Genomic DNA, 25,110 nt, shown 5'->3' on the forward strand with positions numbered 1-25,110 from the left:
CTCTCTTTCAGGTTCCCACAATGAAAGGAAATTGGAAAAAAAAAATAAATATATATATATATATAGATATAGATAGATATAGATAGGTAGGTTGATCAGTTTTATCACTAGAAGAGATTTGAAGAGTTCGTTCAATATAGACACAGGAGATAGAATTCTCAGGGTTTGGAGGCAGCTTCCCCGCTGAACCAGAAGCCCCGCCTCCCTCCCCAGGCCCCAGCGGCCTCCGGCCCTGACCACTTTGCACTTGCTTGCACAGCTGGGGCCTGTCCCCTCGCTCCCCGTGAACCACGGGGCCCTGGGGCCTGGGGCCTGCCGGCCAGGGCCCCTGTGGAACCCTCCACGGTGCTCAATGGGCCAGAACCTTGCACGCTTACTCATCAAATGTTCACCGAGCGCATGGGACATAATACCCAATCTACACTGACTAGAAAGTCTCATCTTTTAGTTCATTTAATAAAACACTTGTAAGATTTTTATCATAGAAAAAAATGCTGCCAAAAATATGGTTTCTAAAGCCTGAAGGGGAAAAAAGTAACCATTTTTTATAAACCTGTCTCAAGAGACAGGTTTGTATGCGTGTTTAATAGGAACAACATCAATATGTAACTCTGTCCTTTAGTCCAGCAGCAGATGCAGGTGCTGGAGGACCATCTGATGTTTGCAAAATCTGTGATGTAACTCTGGAACTTGGGCTGCGTCAAGCACGTCACAGGCATGTATGGGTTGTGAAATCAGGCCTCATTCTAGACAGCAGACAGCTGCACCTGTCTGTGGGAGGGCCCTACCTACACAGTGTCTGCCTGACCCTGTCCACCTGAGACCACTGACATCCTGACCTCATTTTACAGTGAAGGAGCTCTGAATCCTGATTTCCCGCACTTCTAAACTCTGCAACGTCAATGTTGTAAAAGTCATAGGTATCCAAGGATTTCAACTTCAAGCATTACTCTTTTTTTTTTAATGTAGGTATTTTATTGAAATCTGGTTGACTTACACTATTTCAAGTGCATAGCAAGGTGATTCAGTTATACAAATACACATATATTATTTTTAAAATTATTTCCCATCACAGGTTATTACAAGATACTGACAATAGTTCCCTAGGCTATAAGGTAGACCTTTTGTTGTCAAGCAATACTCTTGATAACACAAACTCCATGATGAACACATTCTTCAGAAGAAAAAGAAGAATTCTAAGAGGGAACATCTAGAAATTTAATTAAAAAAAATTTAACGAGAAACATTACAAGACACTCTGGCATAAGATTCTCTGCCAGAGTTAAGTAAAATGTTAAGTAAGAGGAGTCATTAACTTCTCTGTCCCACAAATCATGTGACAGGATGGCCACTGTTATGAGGATCTGAATACGCCATAGTCTAACCAACCCTCTCAAACACCAAAGATGACGCTGAAACCCAATGTCACCAGTCACCACTTCCTTCATGCTAACAGAAACACCCAGGACAGGGCCTCTGGGGTTGGACTGAATGCGTGCTGGGCCTGCAAGATCCGATAGCAGCCTTCCACACTCTCCACCAGAGACCTGGCTTCACCGCTTCCCATCATGGCCTCAGAGTGTCTAGCTAATGATCTACTTTCTTTTGTTTTATGGACCTATCCACAAGATAAGCTTATATATATATATATACATTTTTTTTTCTTAATATTAGCTCATTTATTACAAAGGGGCTGTAAAAAGTTTCACAGTCACTTATAAACACATGTAATTTAGATTTTTAGAAAGAAATCACTATGAAACTCTGGGAACATGTGGATATCTGGAAAGGGCATTCAACCAAAAGGCACTCCAAGAAAAAAATGCTGGACGCTTCAATTACCATATAAATACCAGAACTATTCAATAAAAAGAAAAGAAAACTTAAGTGGCAAAAGCTAAGTAAAGCAAGCAGCAGAAAAAATGATAAAAAACTTAACCCAAACTACATTCCCAGCCACACACCTGTCGGCCAGGTACACAACATACACTGGATATTAATGTACCACGCCACTTGAGGCCATGCGTGTGTATTTTGCTGATGCCGTCTAGTTGCTGAGTCCTGTCTGACTCTTGTGTGTATCAATGTGTGTATTCCCAGGTGGCTCAGTGATACAGAATCTGCCTGCCAGTACAGGAAACACGAAAGATGGGAGTTCCATCCCTGGGTCAGGAAGATCCCTCGGAGGAGGAGAGGCAACCCACTCCGCTCTTCTCGCCTAGAGAATCACGTGGGCAGAGGAGCCCAGCGGGCTACCATCCATGGGACCACAAGAGTTGGATGCAACCCAGCGACTGAGCACACACACGTGCTATGTACCTGATCTTCTATCTGTGTTCTGTTTAATCTTCACAGTAACTCATCTGGCAGGTACTACTGGCCACAGCTGAAGGTGAGGGAAACATAGGCTCAGAGAGAGTAAATGACATTCTGTAAGTCATGGACCTTGTAAGCTGCAGACTCGGGATTCAATCCAATTTCACAGTCCCAAACTCGAAAGCCCTTGCTTTTCTTCCCCAGCGAAACCACATCTTCAGTGATAGAAGCTTCGATATAAAGTTATCAGTGGGCTAATATTTATATGAGTAGTACAGATTTAAAATATGAATAATGGCTGCAAGAACATCCTAAAAACACGATTGTCTCCCTTTTCTCTATCTTTTAATGTATCACAAAAACCATCACAATATTGTACTTATCCTCCAATTAAAAAAAAAAGAGCAGCTAGCTTTTCAGTCAACCAGATGGGTCTCGAGGAGCAGTCAAGTGGAAGCAGGTTGAAACAGCGGGACCTGACAGTCTGGAGGCAGAGCCGGCCGCGGGGTCGGGGTGGCGGCGGGGTACTTAGGGCACCGTCCGCGAAGACGCAGCGAGGGCAAAGCCAGGAGGTCGGTGCATCCCCTCCCTGCACACACCTTTTAAAACGAGACAGAACCAGCAGCCCGGCCCTCGGAAGTCAGTGAAAGCCGGGCAGAACCACAAACGCGTCCTCGTGAAAAGCGCTGACCTTCAGGCAGGCCGGCCCGGCGCGCCCACAGCCACTCCACCCCGCTCCGCGCCTTGGTCCCGAGCTGCGGTCGGCGCACCAGGTCAGGGGACGGCGGCGGCTGAGAAGGCCACGAGCGTCTCTGCCAGGCCGGGCCAGGCTCCCTGGACTCGGGCACCGTCAGCCGAGGGGGGCCGCGCCGTCGGCAAGAGAACACAAGGGCCGGAGGCTCTGCCAGTCTGCGCGGAGGTCAAGCAAGAGACCCGCAGGTTGGCCAGGGTTCCGCAGGGAGCTCTGGGCAGCGAGATAACTCCCCCCGGCATCCCCGGCCGACAGGGACCCCGCGCACGCGTCGCAGATGCCGGGTGGACACATCCCGCCCGCCCCACGTCCCCTCCTGGCACCGACGCCCACAAAGATGCCGGGGAGTCCAGCGGGAAGAAAAAGCCAGGGAAGACGGGCAGACGCCTGGAATCTGAAGGTGCTCCCCAGCCCAGGCGGGCCCATCGGCAGAGAGCAAACGCTTTCCCAACTCCCAGTCAACGCCTGAGGAGTCTTGGGCTGAACTCGGAGCTATGCTGCTGCCAGGGTGACCTCTGGGAAAAGCTCGGCTTAAAAGTAACAACAAGAAAAGAAACAAAGAACAAGCTGAACAAGAGACACCAGCCGCTGCGCAATATGGGAGAGACAGCCTTCACAGATTGATTTCAGGCAAGTTGCTAAACAAACAACTACAGAAATAACGCTCGAGCAGACAAGAGTCAGAATCCAGTGTTGCTGGAACCCATTGTTTGAACTGTAAGATATTCAACAAAAAGCTTGGAGACAGGAAAAGAAACAAGGAAGCAAGACCCATCCTTGGGGGGGAAAGCAAGCAGTCAGTAAAAACTACCTGCAGTTCCCCAAACGCTGGCTGTGACCGGTCAAGGCTTCAGAGCAGCTAGCTGTTACGTGAACGTATGTCTCCCTGGGGGCTCAGACGGCAGAGAATCTGTCTGCGGTGCAGGAGACCTGGGTTCGGTGCCTGGGTCGGGAAGATCCCCTGGAGAAGGGAATGGCACCTCACTCCAGTATTCCTGCCTGCAGAATCCCAGGGGCAGAGGAGCCTGGCAGGCCACGGTCCATGGGGCTGCAAAGAGTTGGACATGACTGAGCAACTAACACACACACACATACACTCAAAGAACGGAAGGAAATCCTGCTTAAAGAATTAAAATATGGTAAGCCGACAGATAGAGAACCTCAAAAAAGAGAGATAAAGGGTATAAAAAAAGAGTCAACTGGAAATTCTGACTTTGAAAAGTCCAATAAATAAAATGAAAAGTTTATTGGAGGGGTTCAACCACAAATTTGAGCTGACATGAGAAAATAGCAGTATAGCTGATGGCAGCTCAAAGGAAATTAACCAGTCTGAAGAAAACAGAAAAAAAGATCAAAGAAAAATACACAGAGCCTCAGAGACCTGGGAAACAACATTAAGCTTACCAACATATCTATAACGGGACAAGAGAAAAGGATGCAAAAACATTTGAAGAAATAATGTCCTACAACTTCCCATATTTGATTAAAATTTTTTTAAAAAAGCACTGATCTCCACATCCAAGAAGTTTAACAAAACTTCAAATAGGGTAAAGACAAAGAAACCCACACCTAAACACACAGTGCTCAAGCTGCTGAAAGCCAAAAGCAAAGAGCTAAACTTGAAAACAGCAAGCAAAAGTAACCCATCACGCAGAGAAAACCAACACGATAAACACCTGATTTCTCACCATAAGCAAGGGAGGATCAAAGGTCATGGGATGTCCAGAGTGCTGGGGGAGGGGAGCTTACCAGTCAAGAATTCTACAGCCAGAAAACCACCCTTCAAAACTGCAAGAGAAAAAAAAAGGCATCCCATAACTTTTCGAAAAGACAAAGATGCTTGAAGATGCTAGAAGATCTACCCTACAAAAATGCTGCATAAAGTCCTTCAGGCTGAATGGAAATGACATGGACAATAACTCAAATCCAGAAGAAGAAATGGAGATGGCCAGAAGTGGTAAATGTCAGACCCCATTAATATTTTTCTTCTTTCTTAAACTCTATCTTTTCTCCTTCCTTCCCTCAAATTCTTAAAAATACAGAAGACTGTACAGAGCCATAATTTAACACTGTAAAGCTGGGTTTGTAACATACAGGGATCACACATTTATGACAATAAGCGCATAAAGGGAAAGAGAGAGAAAAGCCAAAACAAAGTCACCGGTGTTCAGTTAGCTTGATTCTCAAGTAGACAATGATACATTAGGGTGCATACTAAAATAATTTATTATTATAGAAACTGGTAATTTCTAAAATAATTTATTATTATAGAAACTGGTAATTTCTAAAATAATCAAATGACTAAAAGAAATGACTCAAAATAATAGTAACAACAAGAAAAGCAGCAGAGAAATAAAAATTGTACACTAAAAAATACTTAACACAAAAGAAGACTGTGACATAGAGAAAAGCAAGATTATGAGACAAACAGAAAAAGAGGTAACAAAATGGAAGACATAAACCCATCAATAACAATAACAATCCATCAATAACCATGTAATCATTGATGTAAATGGAATAAACACCACCCTCAGAAGACAAACTGTCAAGACTGTATAAAAACGCGATTCCAACAAGGTGCTGTCCACAAGAGACATATCTTAGGTTCAAAAAACCCAAAGTTTCAAAGGAAAAAGACGGAGAAAGATAATACTTTATAAACAGCAACCCTACGAGAGCTGGAACCGGAGATAATTGTATCAGGTAAAACATGTTAACAACCAACTTGACCTCAGTGACATTTAGAGAAACTCCAGCTAACTGTAGATGTGGGCATGATTGCTCACAGCAACATTATCCACAACAGCCAAAAAGTTAAAACCATCCACACGTGTCTACTGACCGTAGAATGGGTAAATGAAATGGGATCCAGGCACACAACAGGATATTACTTGGCAATAAGAGGTAACAGGAAAACTTACACATGCTATATGCAGATGAATTTCAAATATACTATATGCTCATTGAAAGAAGCTAGATATAAAAGTCTATAAATTGTGTCACCCTCACATTATTAATAAAGGTCCAGAAAACGCAAACGTAAAGAGCCAGAAAGCAGAACAGGGCCTGGCTGCCTGGGGCCAGGAATGGGAGTGAGGATTAACAAACAATTCAGGGAAGTGTGGAGGATACGGACACGTCCTGAGACTGGACTGTGGTCAAGGCTGTAGAGCTCTACAGAAGCACTGAACGCCACTGAACTGTATGCCTGTGCAGGGGGTGAGTTTTTCTGCATCCAAATTGTATCTTTGCAAATCTGTAAACTTACGTATTGGACAGTGGTTTGACAGAGCAATATAAACTACTGTCTGGAGACCGACGAGGGCACTCTTTCCATGAGAGAGCATCACATACAAGCTCAGTGCAAACTCCGGCTCATCCAAGATGTCAGTTGAATCCTAGGTGTGTAACTCATAACTCATGTGGCATTAATTCCAACAAAACACAGCAAATCAACTTAAACTCTCAACATGTAAGAGGCCAAATGATGCCTTTAACCCTTGTCTCACAGTCACACATCTGCTTATGCGTGTTAATTGAACATCACTTACATGTTCACTCATCAGACGTCTGCACAAGCTAGCTGAACTTGCATGTGTAAGCCATTATGGCCTTTCAACCTCAACTATAAATTTCCTGGAAGACAGGGACAGAGTTGTTGGACTCCTCAACGCGTCCCACACATCACAGCAGGGCCCACAGAACTCCAAACAGAGGCTTCTGGATCAGTTCCTGACCCTACAGGCTCCTCCCCTGACCGTGAGAGGCAGCAAGTGAACAGTTCCTGATTCTCAGATCATGTGTGGGTCACATGCTAACATCAGCCTGTACCGAAGGAGCGGCTAAGGTTCCAGCATGTACGTGGAGAATTGATGGTGCTTTCAAAAGCATTTCTTAAATCACTCAAATAGGTATCATGAACTCAACTGGACCTATCCTTAGCACAGAATATTTAATCTTAAGCAAAATAATATTTAAAATGGATAACCAACAAGGACCTCCTGTGTAGCAAAGGGAACTCTGCTCAGTGTGGCGGCTTGGATGGGAGGGGAGTTTGGGGGAGAATGGATACACATATATGTATGCCTGAGTCCCTTTGCTGTTCTGCTCAAAACATCACAACACTGTTAATCAGCTATGGCAACCCATTCCAGTATTCTTGCCTGGAAAATCCCACAGACAGAGGAGCCTGGCGGGCTATAGTCACAAAGAGTTGGACGCAACCAAGTGCCTAAGCGTAGCACCCTAATACAAAATAAAAAGTTTAAAAATAAAATAAACTTAAAGGAAAATAAAGCCAAATAAAAACGGATCACAGAAATATCATTTCTTCTCCTCTAATCCCACTATCCCAAACCACCAGAAGTAAAGAACTGCTCAGAGATGAAAGGAAGTGTTGCAGGGAATACTGCAAATTCAGGCACAGCAGGTAATGAACCACCTAAGCAGGAAGTGTCAATACCTCTCGAGTGAGTCCCATCCTTGCTCAGACGACCTGCCCACCCCCAGGCCCACTCACAGGCAGCAGAGCTGCCTCTTCGAGCCATTTTTCAGAAGGTCCTCCACTCAGAGATGGCTCTGCTTCCCTTCAGAACAATCTATGCAAGAAAATGCCCCCCACTGGAAATCATCGCCTCCAGCATCTTCTCCTACTGTGGGTGAAACACAGAGGCGACTAATGGGGACAATCCAAGCAGGATCAGGACAGGGCTCTACCTGACGAGCAGCTGGCTCCTCCCTGACGACCGTGCCTTCTGGGTGGGACCCAAGATCCTGGCATCAAAACATCGAAGACAACTGAATTTTCCCGGCAAGATCAACTCAACTTCTAAGGCCGTCCCTTCAGCTCAGAACCACAAGCAGAGGGGCCCTTCCCAAGCAAGCTTGAAGGGGAGCCCCTGACAGGTTCAGGCAGCAGCTCTGAGTCCCTGTGACCCACGCCTATGGCTGTCCTCCACAGAAAGAGGGGCACTCTGACTTACCCCCAAACAGAAGGGGGCTGATAAATCACCTACTTCTCCTCTATTTCCTGCACAGGGGTCGGCAAACGTTTCCTCTAAGTGTTAGACGCTGCCCAGGTGGATCAGCGGTCAAGAATTCTCCTGCCATGCAGGAGAACAGGGATTCCATCCCTGGATGGGGAAGACTCCCCTGGAGAAGGAAATGGTAACCCATTCCAGTATTCTTGCCTGGAGAATCCCATGGACGGAGGAGTCTGGCGGGCTACAGTCCATGGGGTCACAGAGTCAGACACGACGGAGCGACTGAACAACAAAGCGTTAGATGGCAAATGTTCCAGACCGTGTGACTGCTCGCTTCGGCTGCAGTGGCAAGTAAAGCAGGCAGATGACAGTGAATGAATGGACGTGGCTCGTTTCCAGCGACAGGACGTTCACAAAAGCAGGTGGAAGGCTGGATCTGACCACTGGACTGCAGCCTGCTGACCCCTGCCTAGAATCGCAGCTATTTAAAGCTAAAGAGGAAATTACAGGTTAACAACGCCCTGCCCCCAATCCCTGCCTATTCCCATGCGGTGTTCTCAATGAAGACAAGGAAATTCAAGTTATTTGCTCGAGGTCACATATTAGCTTATGCTGGTTTGTCCGTATGCATGAAGAGAATTTTCTTAAGTAAAAGAGAGAGAGAATGAGAGAGGAGGAGGAAGAGAGAGGGAGACGGACACTCATTCTTTTAACCCATCATCCTATTTCCTGGATATCAACAAACTGCAAGGACCTAGGTGATATTTTTTGTTTTAATATACTTTGGGGGAGCAGGTTTAGGTTCACAGCAAAATGAAGCAGAATGTGCATGGATCTCCCCTCCCTCCACACAAGCTCAGCCTCCCCCACCATGACCACCTTCCACCAGAGTGGTACATCTGTTACAAACGATGAAATACACGCCATTAGCACCCAGAGCACACAGTGTACTTGAAGGCTCACTCCTGGTGCATGTTCCATGGGTCTGGACATGTATCCACCGTTACAGCATCATACAGGAGTGTCACTGCTCTCAAGATCCTCTGTGGGGAGGCTGTTATTTAATTTCAAAATGTTAATGATAGTCCAAAGCCTCTGACATCTCTTGTGTAAATACTCAACTTAGTATAAGAGGACTCAACTTGGTTAATTTCATAGCTATCATGAATAGACACTATATATATCAAATCACCAGGATTTCCTTGGTGGCTCAGATGGTAAAGAATCCTCCTGCAATAAGGGAGACCTGGGTTCGATCCCTGGGTTGGGAAGATCCCCTGGCAGAGGGCATGGCAACCCACTGCAGTATTCTTGTCTGGAGAATCCCCATGGACAGAGGAGCCTGGCAGGCTACAGTCCATGGGGTTGCAGAGTTGGACATGACTGAGCGACTAAACACACACGTATCACATCTAAACAGGTTCCTTTCTTCTTCTTCAGTAAAGCTTCAAGTTCACTGAGAAATCCACTCGAACCACCAAACTAGATTAACAACCACTTCTGTAATGATTTCCTCCATCCCTTCTTTTGCAAAAGTCTCAAAACAACTTATTTTCTGTCAATCTATCCTTCTTTTCTTTAAAACGCATCTCAAAACTCTACCTCCTTCAGGTTTTCAAGGAGAATAAAGTTAAACTTCTCCAAGAAGTATTTTCTGATTTATATCCCACTCAGATTTTTTCACTTTGAGGATTCCTCATTGCATGTACCATATTCACCTGAAATTATGTACATGTTGCTTTGTATTGCCCTGAGAACTTTTTCATGTGTTTTGGGTCGTATGAAAAACCCTTAGAAGGAGATTTATTGTTCACTGCTAAAATGAAAGACTAATAAAATATTCTAACTCTGACCTCTTATCACTAAAAGTGGTTCTTCACTTGCCCTTTACCTACACATCTGCAATCTGGATGTAGGCCCACGTATATCTAGAATAGTATATTTTTTCTATATGCTTCTGTACCTACTGCATAAGGAAACATTATAAACTGTTTTATTTTACTTAGAATTTTAATATTTTCATCAATTTCCCCCAAAACAGCTTCTAAGCCTTTGTGTCCAAAATTTCAACCTTTCTGTGGAGACGCCCACTTAAATACTGCTGCTCTCCATCTTACGCAAGACATCTTTACTTTCAACTACATCTTACTAAGCAAGTCATGTAAGCAAACATCTCTGAGGGAACAACTCTTCCTTCTCTCTTGAAGTGCTTGGAAATTCCCGTTTGCAATAGTAAACCCCACTTGGACTGTTGATCTACGTACACAGCTCTGAAATGGATTTCCGACAATTAAAGCCTTAGAGGGGAGAGGTCTTCCTCACCTTGTGAGTGACCTCAGTCTCATGTGCTCTGCTTGACAAGTTTTATTTTGTAACTGGCCACTGTGCCATTACGCTCAGTCGTGTCCGACTCTTTGAGGCGCCACAGACAGGAGTCCGCCAGGCCCTCCAGGCAGGAATAGTGGAGTGGGTTGCCGTCTCCTCCTCCAGGGATCGAACCCATGTCTCTTGTGTCTCCTGCATTGGCAGATGGATCCTTTACCACCGAGCCACCTGGGAAGCCCCCCATTTTGTAACTGGGGTGAACAGCATTTCCAAACTCTTGCTCTAATCTGGGAAGTTCTTTCTACTATCAACATGAACAAGCAGAAGCATGACATGCATGTGTGCGTGCTCACTTGCTAATTCATGTCCAACTCTTTGCAACCCCATGGATGTGGCCCGCCAGGCTCCTCTGTCCATGGGATTCTCCAGGCAAAATACTGGAGTGGGATGCCATGCCCTCCTCCAGGAGATCTTCCTGACCCAGGGACCAAAACCACATCCCCTGCATTTCCTGCATTGACAAGCGGGTTCTTTACCCCTGAGCCACCTACGAAGCCCTATATGGATGACAGTTACGAGCACATTAAACTCCAGGCTGTGGGACCCTGGGCCACCCACAACTTCTCTGCACCTCACTCCCATACCCATAAAACGGGGGAAGTAACGGCAGCCATCTCACATGGTTATAAGGATTAAACAAGCAAACATATAAACGCTGACTAGAGCCAAGTACCCAGACCTGGGGGTGGGCTAGCTCTTCTCAGCATAAAGATGATACACAAACTCCCTCTTGCTACTGGCCCACAATGAACTATAACTAAGGGAATCAATACGATTAAGACAAAAAATTTAAAGACCCCTCCACAAATATCAGCTCAAGCAAGACACTAAATAGCTGCTGAAGATCAATTCACTTAAACTTCTCTGCCCAACTTTCTCATCTGTAAAATGAGGAAGACGAACCAAGTATCTAAGGCTCATCCTCTCCCAGCTGTAAAATTTAGGAATTCTCTTGGAAAGACATATGAGAAACGAGAGATGGGAGAGAGAGTTCCCTGGCACTGTTTAACCACCTTCCAGGTCCCCGTGTAGTAGCTCAGATCATTTTTATTGATTTTTAAACTATCAAACACTGCCCCATATGTTTAATCAACTCCTATTTGGATACGGGAATATTAAATGGCTATATGCTGATTGTTATCTTTTTCTTCACTGGGGAATCTGAAAGAGTTGGAAGACAAGCACATATAACTAAGCACACATACAAATATGCACACTTCAAAATATAAAACAATAAATGCACTTGAGCACACTCATACTCTAATCACACAGGCACCTGAGCACCATAAAAATCAACTTTTGCATCAATAAAGTGGGGATAACTCTTAGACCACTATAGTTCCACCTTGTATTTTGTGACTGCAATTCCAGTCAATTACACAGCAGCCAACTTTTTTGGGATCTCTACGTACTTGCTGAGTACTTCTGCAAGACAGCACAGCCTTAGAATATTCTAGAACACAAGTTATTCTAGGAAATATCTAAGAACCTTCTGAAAAGTCTTCCTTTTAAAGTTATTTTTTAAAAAAGTTCAAAGTTAATGCAATATTGCACCAAGTATAAACCTTAAGCTTAATGGTCAGAAAGAACTTTCTTCTAAAATAATGATTTGAGTACTGAGAAGAAAGGATTCTATTTAGTGATAAGCTGTAGTGCTATGGTGAATAGCGGCTAACAGTATTACAAACATCCAGTGCTTCAAAAGAAGAGCTTCCTATCATTTGTCATTGGGATATTATTAATATTCTATGGTTTTTCCAGTAGTGATGAATGGATGTGAGAGCTGGACTATAAAGAAAGTTGAGGGCCAAAGAATTGATGCTTTTGAACTGTGGTGTTGGAGAAGACTCTTCAGAGTCCCTTGGACTGCAAGGAAATCAAACAATCCTAAAGGAAATCAGTCCTGAATATTCATTGGAGGGACTGATGCTGAAGCTGAAACTCTAATACTTTGGCCACCTGATGAGAAGAACTGACTCACTGGAAAAAGACCCTGATGCTGGGAATGACCGAAGGCAGGAGGAGACAGGGACAACAGAGGATGAGATGGTTGGATGGCATCACTGACTAGATGGACATGAGTTTGAGCTCCGGGAGTTGGTGATGGACAGGGAAGCCTGGCGTGCTGCAGTCCATGGGGTCGCAAAAGGTCGGATACAACTAAGCAACTGAACTGAACTGAACTGAATATTCAAAATACTGTTTGAATGTTTTAAAAGAACTAAATATATAAATGAAAAAAATAAGGTGCTTAATTTATAAAATATTTTTTCAGATAACACAAGAATCAACTTTAGCCCAGACTCACTTAAATTATATAGCATTCTAAAATGTGTGGCTTTAACATCTATGTGTATGACCAGGGGTTTTAAGAATATTATGTATTTTTCTGTTCTATGGTAAGATAAAATTATTCCTCATCAGAACATATTTTCTGCAATGATGTTCTAAAATAAAGTCATTACTCTGATTAATCACATTATTACATTTTGTATTTGCTCTTAAAAAGAGAAAAGCATTTGCTTAATGTTAATAAGCATTCAAAAAGCATCAGATAAGCTCTCAACATGAGCCCAAAAATAATTATCTGAAATAAAGAAAAATAAGTGGCTTGCTATATTCAGTCTATTCTTCTATTTCTACACTCATCAAACTAAAAAAATAATACCAACTACTTACATGAAAGTTCCTAATAAATGCAACTGCTTTCTCACCTTTCTCATCAAAACTATATTTTCAGTTATATATTTACTTTCTGGCTACAGTCGTATACAGAATTTATTTTTACAAGCAATGGGATGGTTTGCCCTAAAAAATTTCTAACTTCTCAAATCTTGAGGCTGTTGGCACAGAAGTGCTGACCTAACATTCAAATGTGAAAAAAAACACCGCACAAGCAGCTGGAATTACATCTGAAAAATCATCAAAATTCAACTTATTCTATACATAAAGCTCAATCAGATAATCCCCACATAACAAGAAAACGTAAGATTTTATTCACAGTCAGATTTTACAAAACAATCACTCCAGTGGGCTCCTATCAACACATTGATAGCAAATGCAAACAGTCACTTGATGAGCTTACGCCTGGGGTCCCAGCTGGGTTCTGTGGTCTCCCACAGGAGGAGCCAGAGAGCGGAGAGATGGGACCACATCCACCAGATGTATTTGGTAGATGTATCTGTAGTGAAATACCAGAGTATGTCACTGCTCCCCCACGTGATGGTGATGTCATTTTTAACAACAATGCAATGATGATAAAACAGAAGACCTCACAATCAGTGGCCTGAAAACTACGTGCAGACAGAACAACCAACCAGTTTTACTTCACTCAGCGCTCTCAAAATACGAGCTAAGGTTTGAATGAGTTCAGCGGCAGCACATCGGCTAAGAATTTTCCTTCCCGAATGACTGTCTGCGCTGACCTCTCTCTTCCAGATCCCAAGCCTTGAACAGTCAGGACAAGGAGGAGGCATACCAGTGATCAACGCTAAGCGCGAAACAGCTTCCTTTGCTGTTACCAAAACGCAGGCAGACGCTTCACACGGGGATCCCTTGGTGTTCTGTGCGTAACTCGAGTCTGACACAAACCAGTTTTTCACTGCAAGTAGCACACAGGTCTCTGGACTGAGTGTCTATCCAGCGTCAGGCATTGTCCCAAATGCTTACACATCATCCAATCTTCACACACGTTATCTCTGTTTTACATTCAGAGGAAACCAACACTCCCAGCCTGCCCAAGACCACCCGGCTAGTACGTGATAGCATAAAGCCAAACTCTTCACCCCATATGAACTAAAAGTACTAAGGGGATGAACTCTAGAAATCCTATGGCAAAATTTCACATGAGACAGAAGTTAGCAATAACTACCTGGTTCATCTGTTTGCAGTGCTTCAAAATTTCTATTAGAACAGGTTTCTTAATCAGAGGCTACCAAATATAAGAAGCATTTGCTATTCAAGGTTCAAAAACATAAACTCCATGAGTACAAATCATCGTGAGCCCTGTAGTTTGCTAAAAAGCTAACATGAATGTGATTTTGTTGAGCACAGAAGACTCAAACAGTCTCTTCTGACGTACGATTCACCCAGTTAAGACGGCAGGTCTACAGAATTACTAGTAATAAGTCTTTACCGAGTTTGGTACGATACTGCTTCTGCGGTTTATGTTTTGATTTTGTGGCCACAAGGCATGCGCGATCTTAGCTCCCTGACTAGGGATCAAACCCACATCCCCTGCGTTGCAAGGCCAAGTCTTAACCACTGGACTGCCAGTGAAGTCCCTATAGAATTAGGATGGGATAACAAGTACAACAAGGCACGTGTAGACACAAGCAAAGGAAACCCACTGTTTCCTGGGGATGGGGGACGGGGGAGAGGAGGAAAGGGGCGGAAACTTCAAGAAGGGACCTCTTCAGCAGACACACCTCCCACACAGAGTAAGGAAACAGTGGAGCAGAAGGGGAAGGGCACCGTCCAGAGAGATGGGCAACATGGAAATGCTGGGAAACGCTCGGTTTGCGCGCTGAGCTCCGGAGATGGCGAACGGCTGTCCATCAGACACACAGGAGAACCAGGCCAGGGCGAGGCGAGCGTGCCCCAGCTAAGCGTGCGGCTTTGGACCTCATCTTCCAAGGCGATGAGCGTCCACAGACCCCACGTGTGGGCCTCGGCCACGCTCTGATCACCCTCCTAAGTGTTACTTCTCACCTTATGATACAGCTGGAGCTCGCAGTGGAAAAAAAAGCCCTCGTCTTCTGCAGTGGGTTCAGAGCCAAATGCACTCAACCAGTAAAAATGAAAAACAGCCCCACCAAATTCTCAAAATGTGTTTTGCAAAGGTTAATACTCAGTATTTTCCACACTGATTTCCAATCTTCAAACCGATGAGCCTTTGAAACCCTGGGCCCAAATACAACTAAAAAAGGTTAACATCTATTTTCTTTTTTTTTTTTTCCCCCAAAGCTTTGAAACTTTCACCGTGGTGACTGGCAGACACAAAAACAGCTCTTTATCTAAAGAGGACAGATGGAGCCCCTGCAAGTCCCCAGTTCCTCCATTCCACGTTACCCAGGAGTCCCAGTAAAGACCCGGGAAGGCGCTGATCAGTAGGGAAGGGCTGCTCGGGGCGGGGGCATGGTCACGTTCACGTTCACCAGGACGGGAGCTGGCCTTGGCGTCCCCCACGTGGCGGCCAGGAGCCCTTCGCCTGGAACAACATACAGCCTTTCTTCCAACACCAAGCCCACCTCTCATGCCCTTCAGAGATTGCTATTCAACCTCACAGAGGAAATGCCACCGTTAAGGCGCCATCCTCCCCTCTCCCCGACACACACACACACACACACACACACACACACGCGCGCACACACACACACACACTGGGCAGGCGTCGAGGACAAAGGTCCGGCCTGGTTTACATGGCCCGAGGAGAAGAGACCAGAACTCAGCCAACCCCACTCTCACACGCGACAGGCCGCCGTCAGATAGAGAACTCTGACTTAGTATGCCCCAAATTCACGTCCCACCCTTAACACACCAGATCTCCTCCTGCTCCTACACTGAAGAACCTCCAGCATCAGAGAGATGCAACGCCATCTCCTTAGGGGAGCACAGCCCGTGCCTGATTGCGTGTGCACCAAGTCGCTCAGTGCTGTCCGACTCTGGGCGACCCCATGGACTGCAGCCCGCCAGGCTCCTCTGTCCTTGGGATTCTCCAAGAACACTGGAGTGGGCTGCCATGCCCTCCTCCAGGGGATCTTCCCCACCCAGGGATCGAACCCTTGTCTGTTGTGTCTCCTGCATTGCAGGAGGGTTCTTTACCACTAGCGCCACCAGGGAAGCCTGTGCCCAATTTAAATCCAGCCAAATCGTTTACGCTTCTCCGTGACAGAGCCCTGTACGTATTTCTATATACATGAATGACACCTCAATACACAAACACACTCCTCCACACACACACATACGTGCTTGTTCCAAGGAAACTTCACATTCTAGAAAGTTGCATACATTTATACTGTGACTCTGCACGTCCCTGTGACTATACTAACCCCAGCTGAAGGAGCAATGATAAACCAAAGAAAAATTATATTTGAAAAGTGCCATGGAAGCATAATTAACATATGATTTCAGATTTAAGTATAAAGTTTTACTTACTGGCTTAATGACCAAGTGCAAGAATAGTACTTCCCAGGCTATTTTCTGAGGAAGCCTCAAAAGAGGCGACATGTTTCACGGAAACCCCTGAGAGGACAGCACCCGGAGGGTGAGTGATGAGCTGGTCTCTCCCCATGGCAGAGCTAGCTTCATGAGACAGGGCTGCCGGAAGCCAAAGCAGTGCGTACAGGTAAAGTAATGCAAGCGTGGTACTTCAGACGTACCCCACAGCGGAGATGCAAAACACAGTCATCCCTCGGTATTTGCAGGGTACCGGGTCTGGGCCCCTAGAAATACCGCCCTCTGAGGATGCCAAGTCTCGTAAATAAAAGGGCCTAGGAGAGTCAGCCCTCCGTACCCAGAGATTCCACACCTGAGAATTCACCCAACCCACAGCTAAGAAATATCCACACACACACACATGGACCCATGCAGCTCAAAACCTTGTTGTTCAAGGGTCAGCAAGAAATGCTGAAAAATTCATTTCCGTAGTCATCGTTCACTTGCTCACTCTAACCCCCAAACTGTGCCCGGGGACAGAGTCCTCACATGTTTTTAGAAGGGAAGCAGAGACTGTAAAGGCGATCCTGTCTTTGTGCTTGCTTACTTGGGCTTCCCCAGTAGGAGCAGCTTGGCCCCCTCCTCCTCAGGTGAAGGAGCAGGCTGGCTCAAGCATCACGCCGTCCACGGAGCCCCCCTCCCCTGGGCCTGGCCAACCTGCCAGTTCAGCCACATGGCTTTAGCAAAGTCACTTTCATCATCTGTGCTAATCCACTCTGATCTTTTTTTCAGGGGGTGAGAGATCATAACTGCCTGAGTCAAGCAATGTGTTAGACTCTCACCAATGGGCCCAAACACAATTTATCACAAGTTCTCGTTGAGAACTTTAAAAACATCTTAATTCCAGAAAACAAGCACGTTTTCCTATTAAAACTCTTCATTTTCCATCCTATATGAATTCAGACCCATTTCATGGATCTTCATAACCTGACTCCTCCCAGGTCTCCTACTCCGGTCTCCTCCCTCCTGCTTTCTCTGATGCTCATGGACTCATGGACGTAACTTAGACGAGCCTGGATCCCAAGCAGCTTCACCAGCTCTTACCCCAGGATGAAATGCACTCCCGCAGTCCTGACAGCTTCCTGGGTCACCTCTCAGCCTTAAGAACTCAGCTCAGAGGTTACCTTTCCTTCCCACCCTGCCCCTCTGCAAACCAACCCCCCAAGACTGCGGTGTAACAGGACGCCCGCGCTCTGAGGGAATCTCCGGAAGGCTGCTCTCTCCCCCGCGTCCTCTCGCAAGCCCTGACCCTGATGACCACTTCATCCCCGCGGCCTGGGACACAGGAGGACGTTCAGCGAACACCTACTGAGCTGTACGCTCATTTGATACAGAAAGGAAAAGACTACGGCCTAAAAATCTGCATTTCTCGGGACAGCCAAGTTATCTAGAAGATAATAAAGGATGTATTTTATGGCATGAATGGAGATACAGACGTAGAGAGCGGACTCGTGGACACAGCAGGGGCAGGAGAGGGTGGGATGAACTGAGAGAGTGACTCTGACATACATACCTGACCATGTGTATACTGACATAGACACACATACTGACATGGATACGCTGCCGTATGCACAACAGCTAGTGAGAAGCTGCTGGAAACACAGGGAGCTCCGCCTGGTGCTCTGTGAGACAGAGGGCTGGGACGGAGGGCGGGGTGGGAGGGAGGATTCCTCAAGAGGGAGGCCTCTAAGCCTACCTGTGACTGATGCAATGATGTTGTAGGGCAGAAACTAACACGACATTGTAAAGCAACTAGACTCCAATTTTTAAAAGCAAAGATACATTCTAAATATGAAAAACAAGCATTTAGTGCTTATGACCTAATGAATGATACTTTCAGATCAATCATGCATTCATTCTTGCAACAAATACATGGCCTCCTTTTAGCTGCGAGGACCTGTGCTGGGCTGGGGCCCCTGCCAGCCCCAAGGTTGCCTTCCAGCACATGGATCAATAGGAATAGGGCACCTTCTCTGGACAGATGAGTTATAAAAGCTGGGCTAAGGACTCCAAACGCCCGTCCCAGCTGGCTGTGAGCATGGAGGCTCTGCCTACAGAAGTAAATGAGACCAAGTCCTGACTTCGGGGGCGCTCAGATTCTAGTGCCAGAGACAGACAAATACACAGTCAGTCTGCAACATTTTCTATGTGACCCTAACATCTGACTCTAACATACAACACTCAGCGCACTCCCTCTAAATCCTCACCTCATTGAACACTGGTGCTAGAATCATCGATTTGAACTCGGGCCAAGGCGTTCATCTGAGCCAGCAGAGACCTCTAGCCCACTTAGGCAGGAAACAGGTATTGTTTGCAGACTCAAGGAGGCACCATGATTCGCCACATTTTCAACTACCACCTTACGGGTACTGGCCGAATTATTTCGCCAAGGAACATTCTTGATTAATTTGTCTGATTTAAGTCATTTCTTACCTTGCATGTGCTTGAGAATATTTTTTTCTGTAACAGTAAATATTTCATAAGATACTTTACTCAGGTTGGAATTATTTGCTTTAACAGTTCTTTGCTTAACACTGCTATACTTTTATCTCCTAAGTTAAATATAAAAGATAATTACTGCTCCCAGTGGATAAAACACATTAGAACAATACAAATCTTTTAAAACAATAAGCTAAAATAAGCTGGTTTTCTTAACACTAAAGAACCTCTTCACAGTTAAAAGGAAACGTTCATTTTTATATGAAATATATATATAATAAACATACACACACATATATATGTATGTTTTTTGACCCCTTCCCTATAGAAAATACATTTGTGTACCTATTTTCTGAGTTCTGCACATAATGGTCTGCGTTAATGTCAACTACGCCTCTCCACTTCTCAAGCTAATATAACACTGCTACAAAAATAAATCTCAAAACAAGTGTGCGGGAGGGGTGAAAAAAAGTAATTCAAGGTGATCCAGCTGGCAAAGAAGAGCTGACCATTTATTTCAGATTCCTCAACCCAAAAAGGTGCCTGTTGAGAGACAGTAAATCTCAGACTCTAATACCCACCCTAATGGTTGGGAAGGCATTGTAATTCTGTCGAATCCAATTAATTCATTCAACAAATATTTATGAAGCATCTCCTGAAACAGGAATTGTGCAGGGCAAGAGGAAGTGGACGAGAGAAAGAGAACAGGGGTCCTGGAACTGACCCACCACCGGGAAGGGTCACCATCTACCAAGCTGCCTTTGCTGCCACCAAAGAGATACTTGATCAAAGACTTATTACAAACCCTCCTTCCCACTAATGCAGAGCCCTACCTCTTAGATTTCTGGGATGAATCTGTTTGGTTCGAGGCATCTTCTTTGATTCAGGGGCCCCTTTTTCTTCTTAGAAACTGTAGGAAGAGCAGGTCATGAAAAGGTAGCTCCATAAACCCAAGGTCCATCAATTAATCCATGTGCTAAAAAAGAAAAAAAAAAAGTCATGTCCTACTATTTTTCACTACTTTCGAAGGAAAAAGACACTTCAGAAGTTATGGCATAATACAGCAGTACTCTAAAACTCAACAAAAGGTAACCGACCTGAAAGCCCCTGCAAGAGATGACTTACTAACTTTAATTAAACACAGGACATGTCATTTTGTCATTATCTGGGCCTCCCCAGTAAGAACATGGTGGGGGGAGGGAGGGGGGAATCACTGTACCTTTAACAAAAAAATACTGAAAACATTCAGTGAACAGTGTTTTAAATAAAGCAACATTACCAGGTTACAATAGGGTTTTGCCGTATACAGTACATGCCTACCCATTTATAAATTTCTTAGGGACAAGCACCATGTTTCAATCACTCTGTGTTACTGGGTTAATTCAGTAAATAAGTGTGGTTGCCACTGGGGCTGTTCCCCCACTATTGTGGTTTTCCATTTAAAGCTCCTGTTGAGACTGTTCTTTCTGCCTCCCTGTGTTGAGCCAGAATGTGTGACCAGTTCTGGCCAATAACCTGTGAGTGGAGAGACAGGCATCATTTTCAGGCTTTGCGTTTAGTTATCAAAGTAAGATCCCCCAGCGGTCTCTTCCTCCTCTGCCATGAGACAGGCACTGTTCTAGACAGCAAGTCTGACAACACGGAGCTGAGCTCCTGCCAATGCAACGTGATCATGGAGCATAAACATAAAAGAGATCTTTGCTAATTTAAGCACTGAGGCCTGGGAGTTATTTGTTACTGCAGCAAAACCGTGACCTAACTTACACATCTTAAAAAGTGCAATTTCAAATACAATATGCCAAAACACTAATCCAAAACTAAATCATCTCTTTCCCAGAAAGATTCCCAGGAGATACTCAAGGATCCTTGAGCTAAAATCTTAGTTTTAACTCCCTGCAATACAACTGATAAGCAAAGGCCGTGATGCTGCTGCTGAACATGAAACTATGTTTAATCGCTAAGCAAAGACACAAGAATGGAACAGAAATGCTTTAAGACTTTTATAACATCCAATACTGAACGAAAACAAAAAAAGCAAATACTTATTGAGAATCTACTGTGTGCCTATGTACTTCCTACACATTACCTAATTTAACCCTAATGGTAACTGCTTAGGTAACTATCATTTATCCACTTTATAGATAAGAAAATTAAAAGAGAAAGAGGTAAGGGAACTGAGCCCATAGTCAGTAACTAAGAAACATGGCAACACCTGACCCCGGGACCCTCAGCGCTTACTTCCTGGCTGGAGGTAAGACTTATTCCAGGGGTTTACTCAAGAGGCTCTATCGCACAAGTCACAACTATTAATAAATATTTTGGTGTCAAATCAGACTGGGCTCAAAGCTTGCTGTGCTGCCCCGTTTAAGGTATTTAACCTCTCTGAGGACCAGATTTCCCAACTGTAAAACAAGGAAATAGTTTCCCCCCTCAATGGGTTGTTGAGGAACCATGTGGATGTTTTGCTTACGGCTGACACACAAAAATATCAAATATTAATTCTTCTTAAGAATGCCTGTGTGGGAAAGACTGTATCTAATAACCAGTATAAGGTTTTAGAAATTTATGGTTTCAATACAGCAGAGAATAGAAGGAAAGAAGGCTATAATTAACTTCAGTATTTTATCCTTGATAAGGCTGTATGCAGGCACTGTACAAAAACATTACTTGCAATTTTTGAACTGCATGGGAAAGAATATAAAATATGATGGTCCAATACTGTGGACTTCATCTAGCGCTGTGCTACATGATCTATAAAAGATATGGCTCCTCAACGCCCTGCATTAAAAGCATCCACCATTCAATTGACGAAGCTGCTGATTCAAGAGAGAATTGAGAGACGTCAAGGCCGAATAAATTGTAGGAATGCTCAACTCCCAACTTAAAGCTTTTAAATGGTCACGATATTTAGAAGTTTTTAAAGCGTGAACTCCGACTGTAATTCAATCACGTGACACTAAAAGATGAGGAGCCTGCACAGAAAATATTCCAATTTGCATATACAAATTTCCAATCAGTAACAGCTTTCCGCTACCTTGCTCACTGCCTCCCCACTGCCCCCAGTTATCCACCCCAGTGTAAATCCTTGGGGTGGGGGGAAGAGGGGGAGGAGGACTGAGTATTTCCAAAGACAGCAGCATTGTAGCGACGAAGATGAGGGATGAACCCGTTCCCTTACAGCAAGAGAGATAAATACTACATGGAGCAAAAACATGAGACGATCAAAAAGCGTAAAGACAGTTGCAAGGAGAAAAAACATGAATGAATGTGGAGGGCGGAGCCTGGGAAAACCCCTCTGCAACGCTGCACTGAACAAAGCGCTTCGCATGCCAGGAGGGGGGGGAGGGATGGAAGTGCCAGCTCAGGAAGGAGCCCAGAGTGAATGCGGAGAGCGGCAGGAGGAGGAACAGGACGCGAGGAGGCGAGCGCGGCAGCCCGGAGACTCCTCCTCGCCGCCGCCGCCGCCCCCTCCCCTCCCGTCCCCTCCCCTCTCCAGCAGCAACTCCTCCGCCAGCCCGACCCTCGGGCGATCGGGAGCCGACCCACGCCCCCAACCCACCCCGCTGTGCTGCGGACGCGTACTCCCAACCCGGAAAGAAAACTACCCAGGTGGCTGGGAGTAAACAGGCACTTCGAGCAAAGAACGAAAGGGGGAAAAAAAAAAAAAAGCAAGCCACAAAGCCGGGAGGTTGGGAAGCCGAGGCCTGGTCTCCCTCACCCCCCCACCCCACCCCCACCCCCACCGCCAGCCTCTTGCAAAATGCGCCCGCGGCTGGGGAGGCTGGGTCTCTCAGTACCTGCTCAGCTCGCAGGACCGCAGCTCGGGCCGCGAGGGCGCCCAGAAGTGGCAAGTGTCTCCCGCACGCGCAGCCATCCCCTCTGCAAGGTCGGCGGTTGCACACACACGCACGCACACACACACACACACTCGCGCGCCCGCGGAGAGGGACGTGGTCCTGCCCCCACCCCCGTCCCCACGCCGCCGCCCCCCCGCCTCCCAGCGGCAGCGCCCCCCGCCCGCGGAGCCCGCGCGCCGAACCTGCTGCCAGGACGCCCGGCGGGGCCGCCGCCGCTGCAGCCGGCCCCGGAGCTGCGCTGCTGATGGCGGCGGCCGCAGCTCGGAATCTCCGCGACCCCCGCGCGGCGGCGGCGGCGGCGGCGGCTGGGCGCCCTCCTTCACTTGACAACCCCAAACACAAACAGAACCTCCCCCCGCGGCGGCTCCCGGGGCCCCCCCACCCCCGGCTCCGGCCCCCTCCCCGCCGCCGCCGCCCCAGCCGCAGCCGCAGCCGCAGCAGCAGCAGCCGCTGCCGCCACTAAAGGCCGGCGACTGGCACTCTCGCCGCCCAGCTCTGAAATATTAAACAGGGGAGCCGGCCGGGGGGCAGCGGGGGGTGCGCGGGGCGCGCGGGCGGGGGCCGCAGGCGCCGGGCGGGAGAGGCGGCCGCGCTCGCCGGCGCCCGGGGCCGCGGCATGACCGCCGCTGGGGAGCGGGTGTCCGGGGGGGGAGCGCACCGCGGCGAGGCGGGCGGGCAGACCCCCGGGGCGGGCGGGTGGGCGCCCCCGGGGCCGGGAAGGGGGTCGAGGAGGGCGGGCGCGGGCTTTTTTACCTCTCCCCGGGGGCAGAGTAGGGCACGTTTAGCGTCTTTAGGGGCGACGCGAGGAGCGCGGGCCGGGGCGGCGCGGGGGAGGGAGGGCGAAGGTCGGAGGCTTTCCCGCGGCTGGGCGGGGCGGCAGGGGATCCCCGGGGGCGGGAGGCGGGGAGGCCGCGGCTGCGACGCGCGGGCGGGGCTGGGGGGCGTCCCCCGGCGGGGTCACCCTCGGGCGCGGCGGCCCGGCCGGACTGGCTCGGCTGCTGGGCCCGGCCTTGGCTTAGGGGCGGGCTGGGCGCCCCGGATCGGGGCCCGACCGGAGTCCCGGGTCTCCCCGGCCGGGCGAGCCCGGGGCCGCGGCTCCGCCCCGCCCGGCCGCGGCAGGGACGGGAGGCGGGGGGCCCGGGGCGGAGTTAGGGACGCGAGGGGCGGGAGCCCGGGGTCGCGCCGGCTCGGGGACTGGCGCCCGGCTGGGGCGCAGGGGCGGGCCCGCCAGTCACGCGGCCCCGGGCAGGCCCGGCCGGGCCGCGCGGCGGGGGGGGCGGTTGGGCCGGGGAGAGGGGCGGGGACGGGCGGAGCGGCGGCGGCTCGGTACCGGCTCTTCACTTTCCTAAAGCAGGATGTGGGCCGGCCCGCTGACGTCATGGGGTCCCCCAGCCCCGCCCCCCGCCCCGGCCGGGAGGGGGAGGGGGAGGGGAGAGGGCGGGCCCGGGGGCGGGGGGGGACCCCAAGGGGGTTTCCTCAGCAACGCGTGGAGGGAAGGAGAAAGTCATTGTGAAACTTGAAACTCATTAACTTTGAAAAACAACTTTATAAAAAAAAAAAACGGGAGGGGGGGCGGGGTGTTGGGTTAAAGGGTGGAAGGGGACACATTATTAACCCTGAACTGAAACCACGCTTTGGTGGCGGATGTTCTATTAAAAGATTGAGGAAAGCCAAGGTTATTCCAGAGGCCACGGCCGCGCCCGCCGGTGCTTCCCAGAGCCCGGGCTGCGAGCGCAGTTTAACCCTTAGGGCTCCGCTTTGACAGTTCAGGGGCCGAGAGGAGAAGGCTCTTTGGGGTCTGGAGAAGGGGTTTCGGGGCTGAGCAGGCGATTTGGCCCCAGGGTCGCGAGAAAGCGAGAAAGAAGAGGGAGTAATTACCATAAACCAGAGTTTGACCTCGGGTGCTAGAAAGCTATAGAGGAGGGGGAAAAAGCAATAGAGGAAGCAAGGATTGGAACTCTAAGGACTCAGGAGGGGATGGACCAGGGTAACGGCGAAGGTTTTCAGGGTTAGACCTAAAGAACGGTAGGTCTTTATGGTTTAAAGTCTGGGGCTCAGAAATTCCACATATATCCCTAAAGAAGCAGGCATAAAAGACTGGTTAACGGAGCCACGCTCAACTTGGGAGGGATAAGGTAAAACAAACAAAAAAAAATTGTTGCAG

General features: G+C 47.5%; 2 protein-coding genes across 6 annotated transcripts in view; one reads left to right on the forward strand and one right to left on the reverse strand.

The window, feature by feature from the left end:
* The window catches only part of HIVEP1 (HIVEP zinc finger 1), a 130,151-nt gene that overhangs the window by 102,530 nt on the left and 2,511 nt on the right, over window positions 1-25,110 (reverse strand). For 2 of the 5 annotated variants that reach the window (XM_065912202.1, XM_065912198.1), the window contains exons 1-2: window positions 23,700-23,821; window positions 19,923-20,065 (exon numbers count right to left, since the gene is read on the reverse strand). In XM_065912202.1, the coding sequence (XP_065768274.1) occupies window positions 19,923-19,962 (40 nt within the window). In that variant the 5' untranslated portion in view covers window positions 19,963-20,065; window positions 23,700-23,821. Of the gene's footprint in view, window positions 1-19,922; window positions 20,066-22,886; window positions 23,018-23,128; window positions 23,262-23,699; window positions 23,822-25,110 lie in introns of those variants that run through there. The other 3 variants (XM_065912199.1, XM_065912201.1, XM_065912200.1) reach the window with 3 other exon arrangements.
* On the forward strand, window positions 22,347-23,409 carry LOC136151245 (zinc finger protein ZIC 5-like). Its single transcript, XM_065912188.1, has 3 exons — window positions 22,347-22,667; window positions 22,839-22,975; window positions 23,091-23,409. Exons 1-3 carry the CDS (start codon window positions 22,347-22,349, stop codon window positions 23,407-23,409), a joined length of 777 nt encoding a protein of 258 aa, XP_065768260.1.

The sequence above is a fragment of the Muntiacus reevesi genome, chromosome 20, assembly GCF_963930625.1.
Source record: "Muntiacus reevesi chromosome 20, mMunRee1.1, whole genome shotgun sequence".
Taxonomy (NCBI): domain Eukaryota; kingdom Metazoa; phylum Chordata; class Mammalia; order Artiodactyla; family Cervidae; genus Muntiacus; species Muntiacus reevesi.

Coding starts and splice junctions, on each gene's coding strand:
- LOC136151245 (XM_065912188.1), top strand. CDS start 22,347: ATGAATGAATGTGGAGGGCGGAGCCTGGGAAAACCCCTCTGCAACGCT. Junction 22,668..22,838: donor CCCCGCTGTGCTGCGGACGC/GTACTCCCAACC, acceptor CCCCACCGCCAG/CCTCTTGCAAAATGCGCCCG. Junction 22,976..23,090: donor GCAGCCATCCCCTCTGCAAG/GTCGGCGGTTGC, acceptor CCCGCCTCCCAG/CGGCAGCGCCCCCCGCCCGC.